The 12431-nt window shown below is 44.3% G+C and overlaps 1 protein-coding gene across 1 annotated transcript in view; it reads left to right on the forward strand.

Annotated features, from left to right (window-relative positions):
* The first annotated feature begins 9882 nt into the window (after positions 1–9882).
* The window catches only part of LOC103086011 (taurochenodeoxycholic 6 alpha-hydroxylase-like), an 11196-nt gene continuing 8647 nt past the window's right edge, over positions 9883–12431 (forward strand). The window contains exon 1 of the mRNA XM_007463933.1: positions 9883–10077. Within this exon, the coding sequence (XP_007463995.1) occupies positions 9883–10077 (195 nt within the window). The remainder of the gene's footprint in view (positions 10078–12431) is intronic.

The raw sequence follows: 12431 nt of genomic DNA on the forward strand, positions 1-12431 counted from the left end.
TATGCCTACTAATCATCTGTTTAAGGCAGTCTAGGTTTTTTCTATCATGCGCTTCAAAATTCTTCCAGCCTCTACCTATTACTCAATTCCAAAGCCACTTTCAGTTTTAGGTATTTGTTACAACACCCCCTCCTCTGGTACAAAAACCCTAGGGCTGCTGTGACAAATTACCACAACCATGGTCACTGAAAACAACAGAAACTTAATCTCTCACAGTTCTGGAGGCCTGAAGCCCAAAATCAGCATCCTGGACCAAAGCCAAAGTGTCAGCAGGGCTGTGCTTCCTCCAAAGGCTCTAGTGGAGAATCCGTTCCCTGATGCTGCCAGCATTCCTTGGCTGTGGCTGCATCACTCCAATCTTCAAGGCCAACATCTTCCAGTCTTTCTCTTCTGCATCTTGGCATGCATGATCTTCTCCTCTGTGTGTGCCAAATCTCTCCCTGCATTTAGGGCCGACCTTGATAACCCATGATAATTTCCCCGGCTTGAGATTCTTAAGTAATCACATCTACAGAGACTCTTTTCCCAAATCATATAACATCCACAGGTTCTCAGGATGAGAACTTGATATCTTTGGGGGTCATTTATCAGGCTACTGCAGTCTGCCCTCTGGCTCTCAAACATTCTTGTTCATCCCCTTTGCAAAACACATTCATCCCATCCTAACATTCCAAAAGCCTCAACCCATTACAACATTAATTCCAGTCCAAAATCTCCTCAAATATCATTGGCTTAAAACTACAGTATCTTTCTGTCTTTTTTTTTTTTATGTTTGTGGTGGAATAGTGATAATGTAATGGAGATTGAAACATGTCACATGAATAGGGCTCAGGTTAGTGGCAGGAAATTCTTTCATAGGAAATGAATGAGTTGGCTGTAACAAAATAATGGGTAAGATGCTTGCACTCATAGAAATAAAATTGTTAAAGTCTTAAAAATAAAATCAAATGTGTAGATTTCTGGAATACAGAGGGTATGAAATGCTTCTAAAAATTGAATTTTGAGGGTGGGTGAGGGATTAAATTAGGAGTTTGGGTTTAACAGACACACACGACTATATAGAAAATAGATAAACAACAAGATCCTACTGTATAGCACAGGGAACTATATTCAATATCTTTAAATAACCTATAATGGGAAAGAATCTAAAAAATAATATATATACATGTATATATATATATGTATGTATAACTAAATCATGTTGCTGTACACCTGAAACACAACACAGTAAATCAACTATACTTCAACTTTAAAAACTGAATTTTTATAGGAGTATTGATCATGATGATATTAGCATACTCAGCTAAGAAGAACAGGGAAATGGTCCAACTGCATATTTAACATGAAAGCCAGGTACAGGTTCTGATTCTCCCTCAGTCGAGTCAAATGGAGCTCAAGTCATTTCTTTTAAAGTTGAAATAAATCCTATTATGGTAAGTGGCCATGAGGGGAAATTTAATCATAAATATTCTTGAGTAATCATAAGAGTACATAGTACACATGACCCACTTATTAATATAACTGATAATAAAATGATTGCTGAAATTATGTCATATGAAATTGTGCAACTGCTCCTATGTACCAATTTTAGGCATATTTTGAATTTGAAGCCTATCCTGATCTTAGGATGGAGTACACAGCTAACTTGCTATTGGTATAATAAATCATATCCCTAATTTCATATTAATTAATGGATATGGTATGGGTAAGGGCATTCAATTTGTTAACATTAAGGGAAGCAGCAGAACTGATATAATGATAAATATTAACATAGAGGAAGTTCATGGTTATAATGATTCTTTAATAATTTTACAGCTTTGGCTATTAGTTACAGTAGTCCATAGAAGACAATAATACTAGGTCCTTTTTGAAGTTGTGTATACCCTAAAACTCTTTGTACAATTAACATTAGGAATGCTATGAATAATTAAATAGGAATAGCTTGTAACAAGTGATTAATAATGAACGTATTGTTAAGAAGAAGAGTTGCAGGACTTCCCTGGTGGCACAGTGGTTAAGAATCCGCCTGCTTGGCAGAGTCAAAATGGCGGACTAGGAGGACGTGGAATTCGTGTCTCTGTACAACTAGGACACCTAGCAGGCACCGGTAGGGGACCACGGACACCCAAGGGGTTGGGAGGAACCTCAGCGACCGGGTAGGACGTGAGGTTTTGGGGGGAGTGAGGGGGGAGGAGAAGTGGAGGTGGGACGGGACCCGTGCCCCTTAGGGGTGGGTGGGGGAGGGGAAGGGATCCCACGCCTGGAGGGGGAAAGGGGGGCACCACTGGGAGGGTACAGGATAAAAAGGGAGTGTGGCCAGGGTTTCCCCTGCCCACTTGGCCCCTGGGAGTCTGCTGAGATGCCGGGCCTACAGAGGCCCCCTCCAGCTGCGTGGGTCCTGAGGGAGTGGGAGGGAGGGCAGGGGGAACAAAAGTAAAGGCCAGACCTATGGGACCGGCACCCCTGAGGGGCAGCTGGGGGAGAGGAGGAGTTCCTACACCCAGCAGGACCCACCCATGGTTAGGGGTCCAGAAGGAATGGGGGAGACCCTCAGGGGAGGCAGAGGAATGGAAGGGAATGTGACCAGTGCTTTCCCTGCACATGTGGGCACTGGGGAGCCTGTTGGGCTCCCAGGCATAAGCCTCTGCCCTCAGAACATCCCTCTTGCCACAAAGAGCCCAAGGTCCACACCTACACCCCCACCCAGGGCCCTACCTCTACACTCGGAGACCCCCCTCTGAGACCCCCTCCAACTGCACTGGGCCTAAACCTCACACACATAACCCTCACTGAGGGCCTTACCTCCAAACTCTGGAACTCCACATTCCGGAGGCCACCCTGAGGACTTGCTGCCTTTCCCCTTCCACACAGGCCCTAAGACTAGGCCCCGCCCCATGCTTAAAAGTAACCACCCCCACCATGCCTAGGCCCCACCTCACCCTAAACCCCACCCCTGCCTAAGTCCCACCCCTGCATAAGCTCTACCCCTGATAGCCAGGGCCTTTTTGTTTTCTTCTTCTTTCTTTTTTTTTCTTCTTTTAGGTTGGGGTTCTGTCTTACCTTGTTGTTGATTCATTTATATTTTTATTTTTCTAATAAATCTTTTATTTTTCTAATTTTATTCTTTGTTTTTTTTCTGCTCCTTTTGGCTTGTCCCCCACAACCCACTTTTTTTTCTTTATTCTGTTGTGGTTTTGTTTTACCTTGTTGCAGTTGTTTCAATAATATTTTTATTTTTCTTAATGTATTTTTTATCTTTCTAATTTTATTTTATTTTTTATTCTTTGTTATTGTACAGCTCTTTTTTTTCTTTTTTTGTTTTTTCTTTACTGCTTGGCTTGTGGGATCTTGGTTCCCAGGCCAGAGGTCAGGCCTGAGCTCCTGTGGTGGAAGCGCTGAGTCCAAACCACTTGACTAACAGAGAACCTCAGACCTCAGGGAATACTAATCAGAGTGAGGCCTCCTGGAGGTCCTCGTCTCGGCACCAAGACCTGGCTCTAACCAACCACCTGCAAACTCCAGTGCTATACACCTCAAGCCAAACAACCAGTAAGACAGGAATACAACCCCACCCATCAAAAAAAAAAAAAAAAAAAAAAACCAATGAAATGACAAAAAATTATGTTACAGACGAAGGAGCAAGGTAAAAACCTACAAGGCCAAATAAATGAAGATGAAATAGGCAACCTACCTGAAAAAGAGTTCAGAGTAATGATACTAAAGATGATCCAAAATTTCAGAAACAGAATGGAGAAAATACAAGAAATGTTTAACAAGGACCTAGAAGAACTGAAGAGCAAACAAACAGTGATGAACAACACAATAAGTGAAATTAAAAATACTCTAGAAGGAATCAATAGCAGAATAACTGAGGCAGAAGAATGGATAAGTGAGCTGGAAGATAAAATGGTGGAAATAACTGCTGCGGAGCAAAATAAAGAAAAAAAGAATGAAAAGAATTGAGGACAGTCTCAGAATTCTCTGGGACAACATTAAATGCACCAACATTTGAATTATAGGGGTCCCAGAAGAAGAATAGAAAGAGAAAGGGTCTGAGAAAATATGTGAAGAGATTATAGCTGAAAACTTTCCTAATATGAGAAAGAAAATAACCATTCAAGTCCAGGAAGCACAGAGAGTCCCATACAGGATAAACCCTAGGAGAAACACTCCAAGACACATATTAATCAAACTAACAAAAATTAAATTCAAAGAAAAATATGTTAAAAGCAGCAAGGGAAAAGCAAAAAATAACATACAAGAGAATCCCCATAAGGTTATCAGTTGATTTCTCAGCAGAAACTCTACAGGCCAGAAAGGAGTGGCAGGACATATTTAAAGTGATGAAAGGGAAAAACCTACAAGCCAAAATTACTCTACCCAGCAAAGTTCTCATTCAGATTCAATGGAGAGATCAAAAGTTTACAGACAAGCAAAAGCTATGAGAATCCAGCACCACCAAACCAGCCTTACAACAAATGCTAAAGGAACTTCTCTAAGTGGGAAACTCAAGAAAAAGACCCACAAAAACAAACCCAAATCAATTAAGAAAATGGTAATAGAAACATACATATTGATAATTACCTTAAATGTATATGGATTAAATGCTCCAACCAAAAGACACAGACTGGCTGAATGGATACAAAAACAAGACCCACATATATGCTGTCTACAAGAGACCCACTTCAGACCTGGGGACACATACAGACTGAAAGTGAGAGGATGGAAAAAGATATTCCATGCAAATGGAAATCTGAAGAAAGCTAGAGTAGAATACTCATATTAGATAGAATAGACTTTAAGATAAAGTCTGTTACAAGAGATAAGGAAGGACACTACATAATGATCAAGGGATCAATCCAAGAAGAAAACATAACAACTGTAAATATTTATGCACCCAACATAGGATCACCTCAATACATAAGGCAAATGCTAACAGCCATAAAAGGAGAAATCGACAGTAACACAATAATAGTGGGGGACTTTAACACCTCACTTACACCAATGGACAGATTATCCTGACAGAAAATTAATAAGGAAACACAAGCTTTAAATGACACAATAGACCAGATAGACTTAATTGATATTTTTAGGGCATTCCAGCTGAAAGCACTTTCTTCTCAAGTGCACATGGAACATTCTCCAGAATAGATCACATCTTGGGTCACAAATCAAGCCTTGGAAAATTTAAGAAAATTAAGATTGTAGCAAGCATCTTTTCCGACCACAATGCTATGAGATTAGAAGGTAATTACCGGAAAAAAACTGTAGAAAAACACAAATACATGGAGGCTAAACAGTGCACTGCTAAATAACCAGGAGATCACTGAAGAAATCAAAGAAGAAGGAAAAAAAACACCTAGAAACATGACAATGGAAACACAGCAACCCAAAACATATGGGACACAGCGAAAGCAGTTCTAAGAGGAAAGTTTATAGCAATTCAAGCTCACCTCAAGAAACAAGAAAAATGTCAAATAAACAATCTAACCTTACACCTAAAGCAACTAGAAAAAGAAAGAACAAAGAAAACCCTAGTAGAAGGAAAGAAATCATAAAGATCAGAGCAAAAATAAATGAAATAGAAACGAAGAAAACAATAGCAAAGATCAATAAAACTAAAAGTTGGTTTTTTGAGAAGATAAACAAAATTGATAAACCTTTAGCCAGACTCATCAAGGAAAAAGGGAGAGGACTCAAATCAATAAAATTATAAATGAAAATGGAGAGATTACAACTGACACTGCAGAAACACAAAGCATCATAAGGGACTACTATAAGCAACTATATGCCAATAAAATGGACAACCTGGAAGAAATGGACAAATTCTTGGAAAGGTACAACTCTCCAAGATTGAACCAGGAATTAGAAAATATAAACAGACCAATCACAGCTAATGAAACTGAAATGTAATTAAAAATTTTCCAACAAACAAAAGCCCAGGACCAGATGGCTTCACAGGCGAATTCTATCAAATATTTAGAGAAGAGTTAACAACTATCCTTCTCAAACTTTTCCAAAAAACTGCAGAGGAGAAACACTCCCAAGTTCGTTCTACAAGGCCACCATCACCCTGATACCAAAACCAGACAAGCATATCACAAAAAAAGAAAATTACAGACCAATATCTTCATAAACATAAACAGATGGAGAAATATACCATGCTCCTGGATTATAGACACAAAAATCCTCAACAAAATAGTAGCAAACAGAAACCAACAACACATTAAAAAGATCATACAACATGATCAAGTGGGCTTTATCCCAGGGATGCAAGGATTCTTCAATATACGCAAATCAATCAATGTGATACACCATATTAACAAATTAAAAAAGAAAAACCATATGATCACCTCAATAGATGCAGGAAAAGCTTTTGACAAAATTCAATAGCCATTTATGATAAAAACTCTCCAGATAGTGGGCATGGAGGGAACCAACCTCAACGTAATAAATATCCATTCTAACAAAGGATAAAAGGGAATTAGTAAAACTGCTCCTGCTACAACTGTAGCACTTCAGTAAAGTAGGACTGAAACTGGTGGACCCGCTATGGATGATGGAAGTGAGGGATGCAGTCCCAGTTGGGCACATCTCCTGGTTGCATTTCAAAGTAAACCTATTAGTAGGAAAATATCATAATTTAGATTAAGGATAAAACTTAATCTTGAAATTCTCATGTATTTGAATGGAGAAATGATTATGCTATTGATATTGCAATACCGATCTCTCCAATGTGTTTATAAAAATGTTCTTGAAGGGCTTCTAATTAGCCACGGGCACAGCCAGGAGGTAGGAAGGGGTGGGACGGGGGGAGTGGGAGGGCAGGGAGGGCCAGCGCTCTCAGAGCATGGTCATGGTCAGCAAGTCCACAGGACAAAGTCTTGTTGGGTAACAAGCAGGTGGTTCCCTGGGAAAATCCAGCTTACCTCTCAGGTCTTGGCTCCTCATCCCAGTTCGGTGAGCTCACTCCCTCCCAGGACCCCGTGCTGGTGTCCTCAGTTCTGTCAGACACACCTTCCTTAGGTAGATCTGCAGGCTGTCCTGGCAGCCCTGCACTTTGAGGACAATTGTTCTTCTTACTAAGTCTCCCTGCTCTCCAGGCTGAGCAGCTTCAGCGATTCTCATAGAACAGGCTTCTAGATACTTCCCTGCCCCATCCCTCAATCCCATCCTCTCTGCCTGGCCCTGAGCTTGCCTGGGAGCACAGACATCAGTCTGATGGATGCTGCCCTGTGGGCTCACAGTCCGTGGAGATGATAGACAGGAATCTAAGAAGGTGTCAGGTGACAGGAAAAGAGACCCACCTGCTGGGTGGGGGGTTACGTCAGCCAGAGGGGGGCCAACTTGCTCGGTTTGGTGGAATGCAGGACTCTGAGTGGTTAAAACTGTGATATTCCCAGGCAAAGTGATCAATCAGGCCTCAAGGATGGCCTCTAGGCAAAGGGTATTGACGTTTGACTGTGCCATTAAGCAGGGTCTGTTCATCTCTGGGCTCTCTTCCCTCATACCCGTACTGCGAGCTTCCTGGGGCTGAGATATCATCCCCTTCCTGTACGCCAGTACCCAGCACAGAGCCTGACCTGGAGAGATGCTCTGCCCAGTGTGTGGAGTGAGAGAGGATGGAGAGAAAGGAACAGCTTGCAGGCTGGGGAAGGGCAGTGCCTACCCACTGAGTGAGCCAGCACTCAGCCCTGGGGGGATGCAGGGGGTGAGGGCACACAGTGAAAGCCAGTCTTTTTTCAAGAGAAGGAGGCCGAGTGATCACCAGCAGAGTGGAGCTAAGATGGCTCCTATTGGAATCAGCTACAGAGAGTCAGCCAAAGCCCAGTTTGTTCATGAAAATTGTTGCATTCGATTTCCAGATTATTTTGATTTTGAGAAATTGTGGTCTTTTTTTGATGCAGTTGTCACTTTTCTGAGTTAAGAGTTGACCGATGGAACCACTAAAACACCTCCAGTGATGTTCCCGTTACACTGATGGCCATCAGAGAATATATAGACTCAATAAGTAGATAATTTCTCTTACGTAAATTGTACTACTCATGGTGCTTAATCACCTCTCAATTTCTACTGGCCTAATATAGCAATCACAGCCAAATATTTCTAGCTCTTATAATACTGAGATTTCTTTCAACCCCTCTAATATGGGCAGAGTCAGGAATTAGATGCCACACACATGATTGGGCAGAACAAAGGCAGTGCCAGTGAAGAAGGATTTGCAGGCGGCTGGCTTGGGCACCGAGCAATCAGGAAGGGGGCGGGCTCCTGTGCGGAAACACGGACCCCAAGTCCTCTGGGCCAACAAGAGGAGATCCAGGAAAACCAGGTAACACAGCTGGGGAGGTAAGAGGCTCCCACCAGTCAGTCCCTGCACTGGATCAACAGAGCAGGGCAGTCCCAATGATGGACGTGACCTGGGAACACAGAGCAGCCCCGAGAATGAGTTCAAGCAGGACACGTCTCAGTTCAGGGCAGGATTGTCAGCCCCGCCCACACCCCCACTAGAACAGGAGCTCCACAGTAGCAGGGATTTTGTTGTTCACTGCTGGATCTCTAGCTCCTAGGATGGCAACTGACCCAAAGTAAGTACTCAACACAGAGTTACCAGGTAAACAAATGAGTCCTTCTACCCATCTACTCATTCATGTATTTGACATTCACTGTAGTGGAAACATTTTGGATGCCTGCTCTGAGATCTCTTCCCTCGCAAAGGGTGGGCCTTCGAAAGCCCTATTCACCACCAACCACAGCTGATCATAGCAGATGGACGCCTTGGCCATGAGATTAGAATCAGATTCTTGGAATAGGATTCAGCAGTGCCACTCAGACATGATGGTGGCAGAATGGTAAGGTGCCAACCCCAGAAGGGTAGACGTTCCCTCCTGCATCGCCTGGACCCAGCTGCACAAGGACAGCGACTGTATCTGTTTATCTGTGACTGTATCTCCAGCTTCTAGTAAAGTGTCTGGTACGTGGTAGAGCCTCCATAAACGTTTGCTGAGAGATGAATGCATGATCGTACGAAGAGAAAGAATGGGAGATGCAGATTAAGTCAATAATTAATAAATTGCAAGGTGAAAACAATGACTCTGAAAGGAATCTTGCTTTAAGAATCTTTAAGCCTCAAAAGGTGACTAAAGCAAAAGATCTGAATTAAATTTATTTAAATATTAAGTACATAATCCTAAACCTTTTTTAAAACTAAGGCTATCATATTTCAGTAGTAGCCATCTTTTACTACATTTCAAACTTGTATTCTCTCATTTCTTAAGAAGGAAGGCAGGGGTATTGACACAGACATATCACTGCAAACTTAAGAAAATATTAAGCATCCATACCCTCAGTGTTCATGAACTTACTGGTTAGTTAAAAAAAAAAGTGGGGGAGATGGAATTTTCAGTTGCATTGGACAAATGAAAATGATTCATGTGGTCATGCAGGGTAGTCCACAGCTAGATGATACTACAGACTTAAACTCTGGTTCTGTACAATATCACAGTGTTAAACAAGATATCACAGTGATACGTTATTCAAGGAAGTTTTAAAAAAAAACATTCATTTTTCTGTTTTATTTCCATTTGTATAAGTTTTTAAAAATGTAAGCACGTGATAGTTTGCAGGATCCTGCTACAACCCAAACTCCCATTTCTATTTATAAATATTATCGTCTCTTTATATTACTTACATTTTATAACAAGAGATACTGGTTTAAATTTTAAAAAAAAAAAACAAAAGACAACTCTGGAGGCCCAGGTCTGAGCTCTGCCCTCACCTTCACCCTCCCCCAGGTGGGCGGGGCAAGCCTCCATGACCAGGCTGGGTGCTCAGGGGAGGTCAGCCACCTTCAGGGACAGTCAGCAATCCAGAAGCTGCTGTACCATGAGTGTCTCTGTGCTGAGCCCCACCAGAGCCCTGGGCGGTGTCTCTGGGCTCCTGCAGGTGGCCTCCCTGCTCGGCCTAGTTCTGCTTCTGCTCAAGGCAGCACAGCTCTACCTGCACAGACAGTGGCTGCTCAAAGCCCTCCAGCAGTTCCCGTCTCCTCCTTCCCACTGGCTCTATGGGCACATGCAGGAGGTAGGATGGAGTGGGACGCGGGAATGGGAGGGCAGGGAGGGCCGGGGCCCTCAGACCATGGTCCTGGTGAGCAAGCCCATGGGACAAAGCCTTGTTGTGGGATGAGCACGTGGCCTCACAAAAGACTCAGCTTACCTCACAGGTCTTGGCTCCTCATCCCAGTCCGGGGAGCTCCCTCCCTCCCAGTACCCCATGCTGGTGTCCTTGGGGCTGTCAGACACTCCTTCCTTAGGTAGGTCTGCAGGCTGTCCTAGCAGCTCTGCACCTTGAGGACAGTGGCTGTTCCTTCCTGAGTCTCCCCCGTCTCCAGGCTGAGCAGCTTCAGCTGTTCTCATAGAACAGGCTTCTAGATGCATCCTTCAATCCCATCCTTTCTGCTTGGCCCTGAGGTTGCCTGGGAACACAGACATCAGTCTGATGGATGCTGCCCTGTGGGCTCACTGTCCATGGAGATGACAGACAGGAATCTAGGAAGATGTCAGGTCACAGGAAAAGAGACCCACCTGCTGGGTGGGGGGTTACGTCAGCTGTAGGAACAAACTGGCTCAGTTTGTTAAGACTGAGGAATTTTCCAGTCTCCTGATTTCAGGGCTTAAACCCTGACAAGTTGCTGGCACACATGAGTGAGGTTCCCAGGATGGTGCCAGGTAAGGAGAACTGACATTTGAGTTGCACCATCCACAGGGTGAGGTCACCCGCCTGGTGTCCTCCCTCACTGGACTATGTACTCTCGGAACTGAGCGTGAAATCCCCCTCACCTCCAGCACCCTGCACAGAGCCTGCGCAGAGGGCTGCCATTCCAGTGTGTGGAGGGACAGGAAGGAGGGAAGGAGCGGCTTGCAGGCTGGGGAGGGGCAGCGCCTACCCACCCAACACTGGCAGCTTTAGCCTGGGCGGCGGGGGGCTCAGAGCCAAGTCAGGGGCCACGTGGAGAGGGGCTCATCAAGGGTTTGTGGGCTGAACAAATGCTGGGAGAAAATGAGGAGTTGCAGAGAGCTGAGGCCTCCCTTTCTCTGCAGTGTGATTAGAGTAGAGTGGAGCCAAAGACGGGAACCGGAAACAGCCCGAGCCCCACGTGGGCTGGCCCAGTACCTCTCTCCCCTCTCCTTCCTAACCTCCTGCACCCCAGGTTACTCAGCATCCTCCCCACCTGCCTGGGCATTCTGGCCTCTGGGACTCTGCTCCCATGTGCCCTCTACCTGGAATGATCTTGTCCCTCATATGTCTGTCTACAAAGGCCCAACCCCAAGCCACCTCCTCCAAGATGTCTTTCTGGGTCTCCCAGGAGCAGAGGGGACAGCCCTTTTTCCCTTGGCTGCCCTTCTCATAAGGCAGTGCTCACCGGATTCAGCTAGTTTTGTCTGCAGTGTCATAGCTGTGAGCTCCTTATGGGAGAGCCCGCCTCTGGTTCATCTTTGTAACCCGAGAGCATCTTGGTAAATGATGACTCGATGAATGAGCAAGTGCGTGACGAAGAGCTTTCAAACGTCCAGGTCTGAGTTAGGGCCCCTTCCCCAAAGCTTCCCCAGAGGCTTGGTCTTCCCTCCATCACACATTCATGAGCCCCTACGGTTGTCATGTCCTCAATCTCGCTGTCTCCTCCTGGAGGCTCCAAACAGACAAGCATCTACAGATAATTCAGTGTCTTAAACCAGTGCCTGGCACATAGTAAATGCTCAGTAAATATGTGCTCAGTGAAGGAACCCATCCCACAGTAGGCAAGTTCCTCAGAGCTGGTGAGTCCTGATGGTAGAAGGATGCAGGCAGAGATTAGATAACAAAGTGGCGGATGGTTGCTTTGAGTTACACAGAAGCCATTGAATTAAAGACGAGGTGACTGCGTGGAACATGCCTAGGACCACATGTTGACGAGAAATCCAGAGGTGATAAAAGGAAGCTGAATCTCCAAGGTTAAGCAGAGGCAGTTGCTCTTTGGCAAAGAGGAGGGGCACACCAGGTAGAGGAAAGAACCTGGGCAGAGGCCTAGAAGTGTGAGCAGGTGGGGCCAGTGCAAGGCGCACAGGCAGCAGCATCTTTGGGGGCAGAGCGGCGGGTCCTGTGGACTCGCCAGCCCGGCAGGAGGCAAGAATAGAGAGGGTAAAGCCAGAAAGCAAGGGCCTTTGTGGTCCACGCTGACGAGTTTCAAGAGATTCCTCTAGGTGGTGGAAAGTGCATACGAGTTTCTGGACACTGGTAAATGAAAATTAGATAAAATAATCCACATATCAAAACCTTTGTTCAATACCATTTCCATATATGCATCCGGAATCTGTGTACACACTCAATATGTAAAATAATATGATACAAACACAATTTAATATATAATTTTTCTCACTTATCCATATACATCCGAC

This window comes from Lipotes vexillifer, unplaced genomic scaffold (genome assembly GCF_000442215.2).
Source record: "Lipotes vexillifer unplaced genomic scaffold, Lipotes_vexillifer_v1.1 scaffold13, whole genome shotgun sequence".
Taxonomy (NCBI): Eukaryota; Metazoa; Chordata; class Mammalia; order Artiodactyla; family Lipotidae; genus Lipotes; species Lipotes vexillifer.